The sequence below is a fragment of the Pelophylax lessonae genome, assembly GCF_965119305.1.
Source record: "Pelophylax lessonae genome assembly, chromosome: 3".
NCBI classification, from domain to species: domain Eukaryota; kingdom Metazoa; phylum Chordata; class Amphibia; order Anura; family Ranidae; genus Pelophylax; species Pelophylax lessonae.
Window position 1 is genome coordinate 628694180 of NC_138770.1, and position 18592 is coordinate 628712771.

Consider the following 18592-nt stretch of genomic DNA (forward strand, 5'->3'; position numbering starts at 1 on the left):
CCTCTGGACTCTCCCCTGGAGCCAGTTCTCTATCCAGGTACTCACCTTATGGTCCATACCTACCTTCCTTAGTTTGAACAGTAAGCATTTGTGGGGAATGGTGTCAAAGGCCTTTGCAAAGTCCAGATACACCACATCCACAGGCTTACCTTTATCTAGGTGGCAACTCACTTCATCATAGAAGGTTAATAGATTGGTTTGGCAAGAATGATTTTTCATGAATCCATGCTGATTACTACTAATAATACCGTTTTCATTACTAAAGTCTTGTATGTGGTCTCTTAACATCCCCTCCAAAATCTTGCAGACTACAGATGTTAGCTTGACCGACCTAAATTTACCCGGGATATATCTCTGCCCTTTCTTAAATATTGGTACCACGTTGGCTTTTTTCCAATCAGCTGGCACCATACCCGTCCGTAAACTATCCTTAAAGATCAAGAATAATGGTCTGGCAATCACCTGGCTGAGCTCTTTAAGAACCCTCGGGTGCAAGCCATCCGGTCCCAGTGATTTATTTATGTTGAGTTTCTCTAGTTTAGTTCTAAGTCAATCTTCTGTTAGCCATGACGGTATTTCCTGAGGTGTGTTGTTTAGTTTGGCCTTACAAGCTGGGTTAGTGTAGCCCCCCAATTCTTTTGTGAAGACTGAAGAGAAGAAGTGATTTAACACTTCCTTTTCTCTGTCCTCTGTGGCCATATTTCCTTTGTCATCTTTTATGGGGCCAATGTGTTCTGGCCTCGCTTTCTTACTGTTTATATACTTAAAGAATTTTTTTGTCAAACATGTTTTATTTTTGAATATATTGCTGCATAGTTTGTACTTTAAAGTTGAGCTAAATGTACCTTTCCTTCAATAGTCCCCGTCTTTCACCGGCGCAGGAATTGCCTGCTGGGTGCTGGTCTTCAGCTGGCTTCAATGGTCGTGTGGGGTGACATCACTCCTGCACATGCGCAAGAGTCAGTCACCCCAGCAAACAGGGACCGTGCCAGTGATGTAATCTGAGCTGTGCGTACGTAGCTCAGTTTACATGCCAGAGAAGACAGCGAGCGGGTGCATTTTATCGCAGAAGAGACATTGCATGCAATAAAATCCTGCCTGCTCACAGTTTGTGGCAGCAGAACATTAGTTGTACTTTAACTAATATTAGGAGGATGTCAGATTGAGGAAATCACCAGCAGGATCACTAACAGGCTAACTGATTGTGCCGAACGCGATCACTTTGTCTGTAGTTGAAACAGTGAGATTCCGCTCCTATCGCTAGTGAGTGAGATTCAGCAGCGTTTAGCCCAGCGGCAGAGCGAAATACAGAACAAGGGTGCAGATTTGACATCATTGGTCGCTAGCATGTTCTGGGTCTTATACCCCATACACACGTGCAGATTATCTGCAGACTTTTGTCTGCAGACTTACCTTTTCTATGTAGTGCAAGGGCCTGCCGGATTGCATACAAATTGAAAGTGTTTAGGTTTGACCTCATATTATATGGTTTTGGTAAGTCTGCAGACAAAAGTCTGCAGATAATCTGCACGTGTGTATGGGGCATTAAAGTTGAATAATCCAAAGCAAATTATCTTACATGGTAAGATTTCACTTCATCGAGGGCTTGTTCACACCTGCTGCTGCATTGCAATGCAGCAGCTGGTGTGCGGTGCCGGTGTAGTGGAGCCGAGATCAGCACAGTAATGATGCACTGAGCTTGACGCATCGCTCTTTTTCCTTTTTTTTTTTTTTAAAGAACTTTATTGAGATGTCACAAAGACATCTCATAAAATTCAATTGCGAGGCACACGGTGCAAGGCAGTGGATTGCATTGGACTGCGCTACTCTGAAGAACAGTACTGCATGCAGTACTTTTTCTCAGCGCACTGTTCCCACACACCACTGCAATCCAGAGGTGTGAACCGTGCACATAAAAGAGTGACGTCATCCCGCATGTTACTCCCTGAAATGACGTTGGTACACCCACATTAAAAGTCTGAATAGGGAGACACTCCCACAGGCTGTTTGTGGAGTTGGCATCTCTGCAGGGAAATGAACTTTGCAATGCGAGTGGGCTTTGCTTTATGGGATTTTAAAGAAGAAGTTTAAAAAAAAGAGATAAAAGGGTTTTAGAGGCCTTTCTTGTTCTTTCCATGGAACTCTCTATGTGAGCTGATATTTTTTGGCAAGAAGTAGATGCATCCTGGCTTAAAGTATAACTAAAGGCAAAACTTCACACATCCTATTCTAGGGGGGGGGGGGGTCAGTGTTCTGGTACACAAATCCCTTGACTTCCAGGAATTTTAATCGCACATTGACTCGGAGGGGCGTTGTGTATTCTTATATTGCAGACTGTATACTGTCACATGTATATTAGCGGTAATATATATTCCTCCTCTGCTCTCCTCTGTAGTGTTGCGAGACCTGGTATCTTTCACGCTTACTAAACCCGATGTCCCTGTCTATGTGCTGGGAGACTTTTAAGGCTCGGTTCACACTACGTCACTCCGACTTAGGGGGCGACCTGTGAAGTCGCGTGCAGCGCGACTTCGGCGCGACTTGCACGGACTTCATAAAATGAATAATAAACAAGCAAAAAATTGGGGGAGCAAGCCCTAAACATGTATATCTAAAGCCGGTGCAGCTATGGACCAAGCAACATATCGTGCTCAAGCCCACCACTACGTCAAAGTACCCCATTATCAGTGGGTTGAGCATCCCACCCCCCACACACACCTGTACTCTATCAGTGTCCACTATCAAGTAGATATAGGAGTAGTCTCTTGTAGTGCATTAGCACATCTATCCCAGCAAGGAGTGTTGTCTCCAAGGGTTAGAAAGGCTGGATTCACCCCTTTTTTATGGATAGTGTAGGACCCACTGATAATGGGGTACTTTGACGTAGTGGTGGGCTTGAGCACGATATGGCCATATGGTGGGACTAAATCCCCATTTTTATTTATGGATTGTCTCCATATTTGATAGTCATTTCTTTTGCATGTGTGCGCTATTCTTTTTTAATATACATGTTGCTTGGTCCATAGCTGCACCGGCTTTAGATATACATGTTCAGGGCTTGCTTCCCCAATTTTTTGCTTGTTTATTATGTATTCTGTCTAACCAGACTTCTGAGGTTGAGCATCCCACCCCCACACACACCTGTACTCTATCAGTGTCCACTATCAAGTAGATATAGGAGTAGTCTCTTGTAGAGCATTAGCACATCTATCCCAGCAAGGAGTGTTGTCTCCAAGGGTTAGAGAGGCTGGATTCACCCCTTTTTTATGGAAAGTGTAGGACCCACTGATAATGGGGTACTTTGACATAGTGGTGGGCTTGAGCACGATATGGCCATATGGTGGGACTAAATCCCCATTTTTACTTATGGATTGTCTCCATATTTGATAGTCATTTCATAAAATGAATGTCTATGCAAATTGCTCCAGGTCGCCCCGAAGTAGTACAGGACCCTTTTTCTAAGTCGGAGCGACTTGTGTCTCTCCTATTAGAACAGCTCCTGTACCAGTCAATGGACCTCAAAAGTGTGTGACTTGTCAGGCTGACCAAGTCGCCTGACAAGTCGGACTAGTGTGAATGGACACTAACGGTGTCCTGGGCCTGAAATTGGATAGGCACCCTCCATCCGTTTTAACAGCCTTACCCAGGGGCAAAGCTCTCTTCCGCTTCCTTATGGAACTGGGCTGGATAGATATGTGGCGTATAAAGTATCCCACTACGATTCCATAGATATGTGGCGTATAAAGTATCCCACTACGATTCAATTTTCATGCTTCTCTAAAACACATTCCTCCCTCTCACGCATAGACCTATGTGTGGGCTCCGCATCTGCTTTTTCCCTAGTGAACAAAATAGAATACCTCACATAGAGGAGTCTCTGACCATTCTCCTTTTGTGGTATGGATCAAGGCTAAATTGCAGGTCAGTCTTTTGAGAGCCCCTTGGCGGTTAAACACCATTTGGTTGAAATTACTTCCCATGGGAAATAACATTCAACCTCAAATTGAACACTTCTTTGGCGATAACGCCTTGCATGATGATGGCCTAGTCCGATGGGATGCATTTAGGTGCTTCCTCATGGGTGTCTTTATTTCTACTAAAAAGAGTATTAAGTCTACTACAAAAGCCCATGAGGAACAGCTGACCCAGCACACTCGTAGGTTGGAGGAGGAGTATATATCTAATCCCACTGTATATTTAAAGGCTTCTTGGCTCCCTGCCCAGGATGCCTTGACTAAAGAGAATAATTTGAAGGCAGAGAGAAAACGTTTTATCTCTAGGGTGACTTTTTAAGAGGAGGGGGAACAGACCGGCAGACTTCTAGCCAAAATTGTCAGTGTATGCCTTTTGGTCCCCACATTTGGGGCTCTTAAATTACCGAACGGCCGAATGGTCAATACACAGGATGGTGTTATGGCCAAGCTGCTCAGTTTTTATACTAACGTATATGCTTCCAAGGTGTCTTTTACACTGGATTTGCACTGCTAATTACAAATGGTATCTTTAACCCAGCTTTTGGAATCCCAAAGGCTTAGTCTAGAAGATCCCCTCACTCCGGATGAACTACAGGAGGCGGTTGGCCTGTTTCTTACTTCCAAGGCCCCTGGGGGCGACAGGTTGTCAATGGAGGTGTACCAGACCTACTCTGCCGTATTATTGCCCAGGTTACTAGAGGTATAATGAAGCCAGACTTAGACAAAGGTTACCTCTCTTCATGACTGCTTTTCAAATCAGATAAGCCGGCTAGAGAGCTGAATTCCTACAGGCCCATTTCACTTCTCCAAGCGGACGTCAAACTACTGGCGAAGGTTATTGCTAGGAGAGTGAACACTGTCATAACCAGTATTAACCATGATGACCAGGCAAGTTTTATGCCAAATAAGTCGGTGGTTGTTAACCTCAGGAGGCTGTATGTCATTATACAAACTCCAGCAAACAACGAGGGTGATAGGGCCCTGCTGTCCCTAGATGCCAATAAGGCATTTGACAGCGTTAAATGGGGATATTTATGGGCAGTACTGCAGACGTTTGGGTTTGGTCCCAAGTTTCTATCCTGGGTGCGTTTGCTATACTGTCAGCTGCAGGCATCTATTAGAGAGGGAGGGAAAATATCTGACAGTTTCCGCTTGGGAAGGGGTACCAGGCAGGGTTGCCCCCTCTCGCCGCTCCTGGGGACACTGATACCCCCCCTCAAAACCATCATGTCAATTATTACAGATTTTGGGCGATTCTCCAGTCCAGGCTCACAAAAAACTGGTCCAAATCCGCCTCCTGCCATTAGATCAAGGTGCACACCCCCAAACGGGAACCTACTGTCTGGTACCTGTAATAACTTCCTTAAAATACCTGGGAGTAGTAATATCCTCACTGCCGTTAGAATTTTGCCGTTTGAACATCCTCCCGTTACTGGTGATATTTAGAGATAAGGTCAAGATATGGAAAACAATGTGGCTCTCTGTTGCCAGGTGAGCGAATTTGATCAAAATTATCTTAATGCCACAGTTACTATACCACCTTCACAATTCCCCAATAGTGGTTCCCTTGAAAATATTTTAATATTGTTAATTCTATGTTTAGGACCCTGCTATGGAAGGGAGGTGCAGCCAGGATCAAATTGGAGCAGCTGGAAAAGTCCAAGGATGTGGGAGGGTTGGCTCTCCTGAATCCGTGGCTATATTATTTAGCGCCTCAGCTCTGATATATGGTGGGAGGACTAACTAGGAAAACGTATAACTCCACATTGACCACAATGCTACAGTTTAGCGGGGTACCCACGTTAGCGGAGGGATTGGAAGCACAACTTTTCTCCAAAACCAATAAACAATATCCAACTTATAGACTTCTTCAAAAGATATGGGAAAAAGCCAAACAGTTGCAAAAAGTGTTAGGTTATACCAGTTACAGAACTTCAAATTACAGTATGCCGCCAAGTGGCAAGTTCTTGGAGTGACACATCTCAAACATATTTTTAACCATGGCGTACTGTTATCTTTTGCACAATTAGAGTTTTATTATATGCAGCTGAAACACGCTATATTGGCCCAGAGGTCAATAGAGAAACTAGCGTTCTCGCTCACCCCAGTCTTTTCTCTTATACAACAATCTAGCTCCACTAAAGGTTTTATCTCTAACTGTTATGCCACCCTTTTGGGAGTGTATTTGGAGAAGTTTCCTAGTTAGGCTTGCGATAAATGGGAAAAAGATGTTGGGGAGATACCAGGGGAGCAATGGGAAGAGGCCCTAGAAACTGTCCGGTTATGTTCATTGAATATTTCATGAGTATCTCAGCTTTATATACTCCTTAGGGTTTAGCGTACCCCGCTTAGGCTCCACAGTATGGGTCTACACCCAAACTATCTATGCAGCAGGTGTGAAAGTGATGTAGGAGACCTGATTCATCTGCTATGGAGATGTCCGAAGCTTCACCGCTATTGGAGTACAGTGGTTTCAGGAAAATATTACAGCACAACAGGTATCTGTTCCAATGGTACCTAAAAACTGTGTTGGGCATACTTGATACTGTTATTCAGGATACATTTTTGAGGAGGGCGGCAGCAAGGGCTTTATTCCAGGCCCGTAGACTTCTACACTGGACCTCATCTGACCCTCCTACATCTAAAATGGGGCTTGGTCAGGTGAGCAACATGTTACATGTTTTAAAAACGTATATACCAGCACAGGGGCAACCCATCTGAATTCAAAAAGGTGTGGGGCAGCTGGTTGGCTAATCCGGGTCTGGCTTCAACAGACTTAATCATGGAGAGATTTGCACTTTGCTAGAGCGGTCAGCATCTCTAATTTTTCTGTTTTTCTGTTTATGTCTGGGGTTGTGGGTAACACTGGGGAATATATGTGGTGGGTAGCTCTGGTATATTTACTAAGTTTTGGATAGAGTGGAGAGGGATTAGAACACTTTCCAATTTTTATTGCAGTCTGTGCCCCCATAAGGGAGATTCATCCTTGCTATTTGCCCTGTTTGCCGTTATCATTGAAAGAAAAGTAAAAGAAAATCCTAGAAAAGTAATAGAGGGAAAATCTTCCAATGGGGACACTAGTTCTGGTGATATGGGGGTCTCCAAGGAATATCCTAATTTGCAGAGATTTCCTCTCACTTTCTGTTTGACTATGGGACAGGAAATGAAGGGAAATCTCCCTTACTCTATCCAAAATGAAAAAAAAAAAAGTTTTGCTTATATTTCTACGTTAAGAGTGGAAGTGGCCCTGGCAGGTTTCATCCGCTGGTTCTCTGGTATGGTGGTGGAGAATCACAGATGATAAGCACAGGAAAGGATAAAAAATGGAATGATATTATTGGAGGATATCTACACAGCACAGAACAGTTTTAAAATATTCTCTGCATTGACACTTTATTAATGCATTGACACTTTAATATATTTGATGTTGTATGATATTTATTGGTTTCTGAATAAGGCACATTTTAGCACTGTGTATATGGTAATTTATCATTTTTGAGCACTAAATTTGGATGTTTGAATAGAGCAGCTGGTGCGTGTCTTATAGATCCTAGTGCTGGTGAATAGTGGTTATATTGGACAATATTTAGGCATGCCGCTGATTTCTGGGTAATCATTTAACTTTCACGTTTTTCAATGCAGCCGGATCAAAAGTAATGTGGATGGAAAATACCTGATTGACGGAGTCCCTTTCAGCTGCTGCAACCCCAACTCTCCCAGGCCGTGCATCCAGTACCAGATGACCAATAACTCCGCCCACTACAGCTACGACCACCAGACGGAGGAGCTCAATTTGTGGACCCGGGGCTGCAGGGAAGCTCTTCTCACTTACTACACCAGCATGATAAGTTCAATGGGGGCCCTTGTGCTTCTCGTCTGGATCATGGAGGTAATAACAATAGCACTCAAAAACAGAATCTCCTGGTTTGCTATTTTTCCTTTCCTTATACTTTTCGGGATATTCCTTTAAGTAAAACATTGACCTTGGTCTGAAATGATGAGAATTTGCTTCTTTTATGCTCCACATGTACTGGAATATGCAATACATTAACATTATTCTTTGGAAAAAGAAAGCCTCAACCCAACAGTTTGGCGTAGGGGCAGGGAGATTGGTTGCAAGAAAACCTCTGGAAGCTTAGTAGAAGAGGTGGGTACTGTCATGCAGAAGCGTTGCTAGACCCTGACACCCAGGGCATGTGCCTGGGTCTCCTTTGATAGATGAATATGATACATTCTATCCATTATACAGTAGACATAAGGGCCAGGACAAGGGGTGGGCAGAAGGGACGGCTGCCCTGGCCAAAGCATGTATTGTGGGGGATGAGGGCACCTCAAGTTTCTTTCTTCTATAAGGCTGAAAGGAGTAGTGACAATGGCATCACTACTTCTGTCAGCCCAGCATTGGAAGCGGTGAGGAGAGGAGGAGGTGCAGGCTGTGCTCTCTCTCCCCTCCTCCTCCTTATAAGCTCGCACATAATGAAGGGAGATGGGGGGTGCAATTTGGCATTTTTGCACTGGGCACTAAATGATCTTCTCCCGGCACTGAGTAGACACACAATACAATTTCACCCCATCTGTTGATTATTTTGTAATAATGATGTGACATTACACTTTTTAGACCAATACATTTTTGTTTAGGTAAAATAAAGTGATTATCATGGTACTCTACGAGCCTCTGAATATTATAATGTGTGTGCCCAGATATGCCCCTGGTCTATTAGGACCCAAAAAGGAGGTAGAGGTTTTGCCAAACCATTGTTCCATATGAGTCTAATATTCTACAATCCCAACCCCTTCCACCACTTCTCTGCATTCATGCAACCAGTATCTTGGTTCCACTCAGGAGTAATATTGACTTGAAGTTATCAGATCTTCAGACCATAAAGACACCAGTGACCCAAACGAGTCAGACTGGACGGCCAAGTACTGTACACGTGTGGGTGTGTTTTTTAATTATCTTTCATTAGAAAGGATCTTCTTTATTAGTCATATAAAACAGTTCCGACACACCATTGTAACTAATCAATACCACATTTTAAAGCGTCAGTCCACACTAAAGCAACTTGAATCCCTGCCTGACTTCTATTATATCTTGGGGCCTCCAGTATGAAGCTGCCCGCACAGCCCACTTCCAATACAAGGTGGTGCCATAACTCCTATTATAGTTTTCTCTACTTTATGATGGACAATGGGGTAGAAGAGGTAAGGAATTAAGGGGACAAAAAACAGGGATCTACAAATCACAGCATTATTCCAAAAAGATAACTAAAGCTAGAGGACACTTCAAAGGCAACTGACACTAACATGTATGTCCTTTTTCTCAAAAAGAGCTTTCTTTTGGTGATATTTGCGTTTTTTATTTTTTCTGCTATTAACAAATAAAGACTGACAATTTTGAAAAACGTTTGAAAAAAGTTTTATTATCTACTATAGAACATATCCAATGAAAAAATTGTAAAAATTCAAATTTCTTCATCAATTTAAGCCTATATGTATTCTGCTACATATTTTTGGTTAATAAAAAAATCCCAATAAGTGAATATTGATTAGCTTGCACAAAAGTTAGAGTCTACAAACTATGGGATATTTTTATTTTATTTATTTTTTTAACCGGTAATTGCGCCAACCAGTGACTTATTGTGGCGGATAAATTGGACACTAACTGACACTTTTTTGGGAACCAGTGACCTTATTACAGTGATCCTTGCTAAACATATGTACTGTCACTGTACTAATGACACTGGCAGGGAAGGGGTTAACACCAGGGGCGATCAAAGGGTTAACTTTGAGCCTAGCTAATGTTTCAGTGTGGTGGGGGAGGTGCTTTTACTAGTGGAAGGCATGAATCTGTGTTTCTGCTTTACAGGAAGACAGGACACATGCCTTCTGTACTGACAGAATGACGATCTGCCTTGTTTACATAGACAGACTGACGTTTTGCCTGTGTACAGAATGATCAGTAAGTGCTGGGGGACATCGGGTCGGCGGGACCTGCTGATCAGCTGATCGCGCCTGCTACCTGAAAGTGCAGGATCACGTATACAGTGGTGATTGAAAGTTTGGGCACCCCAGGTAAAAATTTGTATTAATGTGCATAAAGAAGCCAAGGAAAGATGAAAAAATCTCCAAAAGGCATCAAATTACAGATAAGACATTCTTATAATATGTCAACAAAAGTTAGATTTTATTTCCATCATTGACACTTTCAAAATGACAGAAAATAAAAAAATGGCATCTGCAAAAGTTTGGGCACCCTGCAGAATTTATAGCATGCACTGCCCCCTTTGCAAGGCTGAGACCTGCCAGTGTCATGGATTGTTCTCCATCATCGTCTGGGAAGACCAGGTGATGTCAATCTCAAAGGTTTTAAATGCCCAGACTCATCTGACCTTGCCCCAACAATCAGCACCATGGGATCTTCTAAGCAGTTGTCTAGAAAACTGAAACTGAAAATAGTTGACACTCACAAAGCTGGAAAAGACTATAAGAAGAAAGAAAATAGTTTTCAGATGTCAATATCCTCTGTTCGGAATGTAATTAAGAAATGGCAGTCATCAGGAACAGTGGAAGTTAAAGCAAGATCTGGAAGACCAAGAAAAATATCAGACAGAACAGCTCGCAGGATTGTGAGAAAAACAATTCAAAACCCACATTTGACTGCACGATCCCTCCAGAAAGATCTGGCAGACACTGGAGTTGTGGTACACTATTCCACTATAAAGAGATACTTGTACAAATATGGTCTTCATGGAAGAGTCATCAGAAGAAAACCTCTTCTACGTCCTCACCACAAAAATCAGCGTTTGAACTTTGCAAATGAACATATAGACAAGCCTGATGCATTTTGGAAACAAGTTCTGTGGACCGATGATGTTAAAATTGAACTTTTTGGCCGGAATGAGCAAAGGTATGTTTGGAGAAAAAGGGGCACAGAATTTAATGAAAAGAACCTCTGTCCAACTGTTAAGCATGGGGGTGGATCAATCATGCTTTGGGGTTGTATTGCAGCCAGTGACACAGAGAACATCTCATGAGTAGAAGGAAAAATGGATTCAATCAAATTTCAGCAGATTTTTTTCAGCAGTGCGTGACAGACAGCCCAGAAATCTCAAAGAACTGGAAGACTTTTGTAAGGAAGAATGGGCAAAGATACCTCAAACAAGAATTGAAAGACTCTTGGCTGGCTACAAAAATTGTTTACAAGCTGTGATACTTGCCAAAGGGGGCAGTACAAGATATTAACTCTGCAGGGTGCCCAAACTTTTGCAGACGCCATTTTTTTGTTTTCTGTTATTTTGAAAGTGTAAATGATGGAAATAAAATCTAACTTTTGTTGACATATTATAAGAATGTCTAATCTGTAATGTGATGCCTTTTGGAGATTTTCCAATTTCCTTGGCTTCTTTATGCACATTAAAAATATATTGTAGCTACCCACTCCTTAGATGCGGTAGCTGCATTTGTTTTCCTTTTTTGCAGACTTTCTTTTGCTTTAATATCACCTGCGTGATCCTGCCAATAAAACATTTCTTGTCTTATGGTGACAACGTTCACTCACCATATTGTATCTAGGGAGGGACAGCGTTGTCGCCTTAGGACTGGACTACAGAACACTTCCACATCTTCTCTTCTCCATAACATAGGGGGAGGTGTTTTGTAGTACACAGGGACAGCTTGGAACAATGTAGTCAATAATTGTCAGCACAGGCAAGGAGCTCAGGAATTTATTAGCTTACAAGATTTGTGGCAGGATCAACAGGTTTGTTTTTCTTTTCTTTGTACTTTTTAAACAGATATAACAAAACACTTTCCATTGTATATTTAAAGGAGCAAATAAGAGAAGTTAATTACTAGGGTTTAAAAGAGAAATATGGAAATGTTCTTTTTTTCTTGAATCACACTTACCTAGGTGGATGCTTCATCTGTCCCCCGCCGGCTCGAAGACTGAGATCTGAGTGATCAAAAACCGCAGATCGCTTGATTCTCAGTGCTCATTGAGCAGAGAGCTGGTGACTGGCTTTCTGGTCTGCCCCCTCCCCCCCCACACGCTCACTGGAGCGCTGGGCCATGGAGGGGGAAGGGGAGGGAGCGGCCGATTCAGGCTCTCAGCAGCTCGCTTAGAGGCTGAGCCAGTCCAGGCATGTGGGAAAATCCCGACCATATTGGTTTCTGATCTTTCCCCAGCCTGGACCGGCTCTGGGACATCAGCTGTCTGCTAAGAATGGGTCACAGGAGTGCAGAATGAACCTCTTGTGATCCACAGGAGAAGTACAGCCAAGCGAGCTTTGGCTGTACTTCTCCTTTATAAAAATAGGAATATCCACACTCAAAAAATAAGAATAGGAAAGCAGCCACTTATAAAACTGTGATACCAGTCAAGGAATTAAGTGAAACAAAATAAAGCAGCTCATGCGCTCACTACGCGCTGATTGATAATTGATGCGCAAACACTGAAAAATGGAAAATGCAAATATCAAAACCAAGTAGTTAGGTGAAACAAAATAAAGCAGCGCTGACGCGCTCACAATGCGCTAATTAATGACTAAAAATAATGTGCAAAACACTTCAAAATAAATCTATAGAATGTGCAAATCCATATAAAGTTCAATGAGTTGGAGAAAATCAATAATAACGATGTGATAAGATTGAAGATCAAGAATGGAAATCACCATCACCAGCCACCACCAACATGCGCCTCTTACCGAATTCCAAGATCATAAATAATGGTGAGATCCGCTCAGAACGGGCAGATGGATGTCATGGATGGAAAGGCAAACTGCAGGTGTGGGAATCCATATGCTCAAAAATAGATAAATAAACAAAATCCCATAGTGAATACCGTCAAGGATAAAGAAATGATGTTTATTTAAAACAATAGGGAAATACTTTAAAAAAAGGTTAATACACAGCGATAAGAGGTACACAGCGGTGTTTCACAGTGGCCGACAACTTGCCGGTATCTCTTATCGCCGTGTATTAACCTTTATAAGGTAACAGCCTTTGCGGCTGTCGACTTGTAGTTCTCAATGAACTAGCAAGACGCTGTTGAGTGCTGTGGTAGTCCATTGATTTTTCAGTGTGAAACTGCCTGCCCATACGATGTACGTTGTACAGGCAGACAGCACACACTGACAGTCTGCAGGAGTCCTGCATTGCACCAGCCATCTGCAATGCTTTCCAGGCTCATGCAAAAAAAAAAAAATAGTAAATGCACATTTCTTTTACCTGCAAAAAAAAAAAAAAAAAGGTGAATTTATTTATTTAAAAGTGAACTTGTCCTTTAAGCCTCGTACACACGCAACGATTATCGGCCGACCGGTCGTCCGTCTTTTGTCCAGAGTGGTGTTTTGTTGGTTGGAATGTGCCTAGACTGCACACTAATTTTCTTGCCCAACAAAATTCTACTTCAGAAGTGATGTCATGTGTTGGGTTGCTTTCTTTGTGTTCTTTCTTCTCTGAGCATGCCCAGACTTGCTCATAAGATTTTTCCCTGCCGAAATCTGTACTGACTGCACGAAAATCGGCCGTTGTGTTGACGGCCAACAAAAATTTAATAGTCTGCACACCAGATTTTTTTCGGCTGAAAAGTCGGAGTTGGTTGTCGGAAGCATCATACTAACAAGCCGAAAATCGGCAGATCGGTCGTCGGACGAAAATTCCCTGCCGATTTTCGACGCGTGTGTACGGGGCTTAGGTCTCCGTTCACACTGGTACGACTTGTCAGGCGACTTGGTCAGCCTGACAAGTCACGCACCGTCGCGTCCCATAGTGTAGTAAAGGACCGGTTCTAATAGGAGTGACACAAGTCGCTCCGACTTAGAAAAAGGGTCCTGTACTACTTCGGGGCGACCTGGAGCGACTTGCATAGACATTCATTTTATCACACAGGGCGCCCTGAAGTCGGATCCGACATAGTGTGAATGGACACTTAAGGAACCTGTGGTCATTGTTATAAAGTAGATGTTGTGTTAATGGGCATGTATTTGGTCAGCCAGCCTGCTTGGTAGAATGAACCAGCAACATGGAAAACCCTGTATTTAATAAATATACCCAAGTTGGAGAATTAATTCTTGGTTTGAAGGCATTTATACAACACAGGCTTCACAGGAGACCCTGTGAGGTGCACTCTGGATTCTTGTTGCACTAAATTTCAGAGATTTGTAATGTTTTTTGAATTGTGGGCTTCTGGGCTCCAGTTCCCGTTATTTCCCATCTATTGCCACAATTATCCTTTTGATGCCCACATATTGTAACAATTGCACATGCATTATATTGCAACCCCAGGTTGTCCTGGTACACTAAGTGCATGCCTATCAACCCCTTATGGAATACTAAAGTCGCTGCTGTTATCCTGACAGTCTGCCATAGTCCCAGTAGCTTCCCAATCTCAGGCTCTTAAAGTTCTAAAAGTTACAAGGTATGCCATCAAGGTATGTCTCTCTATCTCTCGCTTTTTGCTTCCTGCATTTCCACTTTTCAAACGTCAAAGCCTGGTGTCTGAAAGAAGCTTCTTAGTGAGGCTTTTTTTTTTTACATTAGGTTTTCTGTGCAAGGCAGCAAGTGGGTGTTCCAGCATCACAAGCAGACATGTTCCAGGATCAACAGTTGAAAGACAAAAGGGAAGGGGGTGGATTGGTGTAGTACAGAAAAGTTTTCATTAAAAAAAACTAAAGTGCTGAACGAGTAGTCTGTGCTCCGTGGGTGCATCTCTTACCCATAGCTCCCAACTGTTTCTGATTTCGAGGAACTGTCCCTGATTTGGAACAAAGTCCCTCTGTCCCTCTTTCCTCCTCATTTGTCCCTCATTTTGGGCTGATCTTTATAGTTGTAACTAAAATGCACTTTTTGTCCCGCTAAAGGTGCTAAACCTTTCATCCAATTTCTAAATTGCTGCATTTGTAAATTTCAAAAGCCAGTATAAAGTATTAGTAGCGGTAAAAAAAAAACAACAAAAAAACAAAACAAAAAAAACACTTGTGGGTTTAACTAATTTTTTTTTGTATAATTCACCTTTAGGGTGTGTGTCCCATGCCTACATACTTTTTCTAATAGGTGTCCCTCTTTCCAATCTCAAAAAGTTGGGAGGTATGGTTTACCTCCATTCGAAATGCACTTTGAACCCAGGTCAGAGGATTCAACTTTACTTGATTAGTACAATGCGTTGCTTTTTTCTGAATGCAAGTATTGTCTAATGTGTATTCATACTGGAATCTTGGTGTGCTTTGTGTATTTCTTCCAGATCTGTGCAGGAATTCACTTTCCTTCTGTGCAGGAGCTTCCTGTAATAAAGACCGGTCACTGGTGCTCTCTCTTCTTGTGCAGGATGGCTGGTCTTGGTTCCACCCCCTCCTGTCATTTCCTGCAGACAGCCTGTAGTGGGTGGTCCCTCCCACAGCTTTGCTCTGCACAGGCTGTAAAGCACAGGGATGATGTCATTGTTACTTTGTGTTTGAAAAGGCATTTGGTGCAGCAAAAAGTGGATTTATATTGTTTGTGGCTTTTGAATAATATATTTTAGTTAAAGTTTTGTGCCCAAAGTTCAGTTGCAAAGCCTGTCAGGGCAGAAATATGGCAGCTGCCATAACTGATATATATTTTTAATGTCATGTTCCTGGGCGCCCATCCTTCTGCATCACTGAAGCAGAACAAGCAAGTGCATACCAAATGTCATTGACTTACCTAATATTGAAGAAAAAAGGGGGATAGGAAATCTGGAGCAGGTACCTACAAAAGCAAGCCACCAATAGCAGCTTCCATATTTTTCATAGGTCTGTAGGCAGAACCCAGTGCTGGTACCCAATAGAGATTAATGGCACTCCACCTGAAATATTCAGTTGTATTTGAACAGAGAACGGTAACAGTTGCATGTGATATGGGAAGCGGCAAAGGTTTACTTGTGATCTCAGCAGTATAACATTACGTCTTGACGAAACAACAGTTCAACAGGTAACCAGGTCACGTCCTGTAACACAGCGCCAGAAATGGGAAACTCACTGCACATTGTGTACCAGCTGGCAACAGTGTCTGATAGAAGAGGGTGGCCATAGATAGAACTGTGGTGCACTTCCACTGTGAGAAAATCCTCAGTTTCCAATCTAAGCCCCACAAAGCAAAATAGCAGAGGTGTCCCTACCCTTTCCCTGCTCACATAGTTTGTAATGAAAACATCTTTGCCATTCTGAAGCTTCCCTCCAACAACTTTTTATATTATTTTGTATATATACTGTAATTCTGTACTTGCCAAATATGCTGCAGAAATCTCCCTCCACAAAGTCAGGCGGCAACCATTTTAACTGTGGGCATGACTGTTCACTTGTGTGTATTAAAATCGTGTAGCGCTAATAACAACTAAAACAATAAATGTATCACATTGGTCATGAGTGCAGTGATGAAAACAAGACCAAAAAACAGAAAGTCCATAGGGGTCATGAATCCCAAAAATGGATAGTAGATGAAAGGTTGTAATCCAAAAGATTGAGTCCTAAGGTATGGTGAGCAGGAGGAAGACACCCGTGGTAGGTAAATGAGAAATGGCTGCTTACCAGAGGAAGTGGGCCCCCAACTTAATGGACAGGCCACAAAGGCTATGGCAAAACCACTCAGAATATCAATATACTCTTGCCTCCACACACATAGGGATATGGACATGGATCAAATACGCTTGTAACCAATCTCGACATCCAAAGGTACAACACAATGCAGCAATAAAGCAGCAGTACAGCTCCGGTATTAAGTGTTAACCATATAAGAAGGAAGATAAAGGGAGACCATAGCGTAATCCAGCATTGACAATCAAAAGAGTTTATTTAAAGGTTCCACTTACATCAGTGTAGACAAATGCAGGCAGACTGCTTTAAAATCGTGGCGTCCCGTGGAAGTATAGTGAGCCAGCGTTGAGAGGGGCGTGACGAACGTGGTGTCCGGTACCGCCCGACCGGTTTCGTCAGATGTGACATCGTCTGGGGCGTGGTTACAGTGCACCACCATCACGCCTATACATCCCCTAGTCATCCGACACTTCCGCTCTCTCGGCCAATCACTATTAACTGAGGGCGGAAGTGACGCAATAGCACCTCAACACTTGCGGGCGGAAGTGACAGAGTAACCAAAGCAGTTTATTAAACACAGGAAGTGTCGACTTAGAAATACCAAACAAGAGATATTATGCCAAAAAGCAATATTGGACATCTAGTATCCACATCTAATGAGCCCTGGAAACATCCTATAACGCATTATGATATAAAATAGGCAATGTTAGGATATATTTCCAAAAATTAAGTGATTAATAAAGGGCTCCATCTAGTGGTCAAAAAGACCATTAGTAATAAATTATTGTTAGATAGCAATCATAAAGGACATAGTATAAGGGGCATATTGCGGCACTCCCTATTTAACATAATAAACCACACACGATAAATATATTAAATCCATAAGAGCTTGAAAAGGAGCTTGAAAAGGATTAATGAGAACAATGGATAGAGAGTATATATAAAACCAATAAAACAATTGTAGGATACATAGTATAAAATGCATGATGCTGTGCTCTCTAATAACATGATAAACCAGACACTATAAATATTATAAAAAATCCATATTAATTAATCGAAATAAGAACATGGAATAAGAACCATAAATATATAAAACCATTGATCATAATATATTAATAGGCAATCTAAAAAGTGCATAATCTTAAAAAGTACATATCCACCGAAAGTAAAATTAGCTGTTGTTGATGAAACAATTGATGTCCCATTCAACATTAAGCCCGAAGGGAACATAAGTTTTGAGAATATAGATCCAACGTGTTTCAGCACGAGATAGTTCTCTCTTAACATTAGCTCCTCGCCAATTAGGAACATAGCGGTCAAATGCTACGAACAGAGTATTGCGAGGGTCCTTACGGTAGCACAAGTCAAAGTGTTTCGAGACACTATGGCCTGGGAAACCCTTTCAAATGTTGGCTACATGCTCCCTTATGCGTATTTGCATGGTGCGCAGAGTGCGACCAATGTATTGTTTTCCACACTTACATTGGAGCATGTAGACAACATTCGGTGTCGAACAGGTAATAAAAGAATTGATAGAATATTCTCTTCTGGTAACCTGAGATCTAATCTTTTCTATCTTTCTGCCTTTAAATACATTGAGAGAGCAGATGTTACATTTCTTGCAAGGATAAAAGCCTTTAAATTCCGGAAAGAATAGGGGTTTCTGAGGTCTTTCAATAACATTGTGAGCCACCTGATGTCGTAAAGAAGGGGCTCCTCTGAAAATGACATTGGGTTGTTCGGGAAGGGCAGGGCCCAAAATCCTATCATTTTTAATTACAGCCCAATGTTTCTGTATGATTTTTTTAATCGCATAATGTTGCGTGCTGAATGAAGTGACAAAACAATTTTTAAAAGGTTTGTTTTCATGATTAGTTTTTACACTTGGGGCCAACAAAACGGATCTTTCCATATCAGCGACTTCCCTGATAGTTTTATCCAAAAAATCCTGTTGATAGCCTCTATCAAGGAACTTGGTCTTCAATTGCGAGGCTTGCGAGAGGTAACCATCAAGATGAGTGCAGTTTCGTCGCAGTCTCATAAACTGTCCCTTGGGGACAGCCTGCAACC

The 18592-nt window shown here is 42.2% G+C and overlaps 1 protein-coding gene across 1 annotated transcript in view; it reads left to right on the forward strand.

Moving 5' to 3' along the window:
* Positions 1–18592, forward strand: part of PRPH2 (peripherin 2) — a 54164-nt gene that overhangs the window by 31103 nt on the left and 4469 nt on the right. Inside the window, exon 2 of the mRNA XM_082250028.1 lies at positions 7617–7863. Within this exon, the coding sequence (XP_082106154.1) occupies positions 7617–7863 (247 nt within the window). The remainder of the gene's footprint in view (positions 1–7616; positions 7864–18592) is intronic.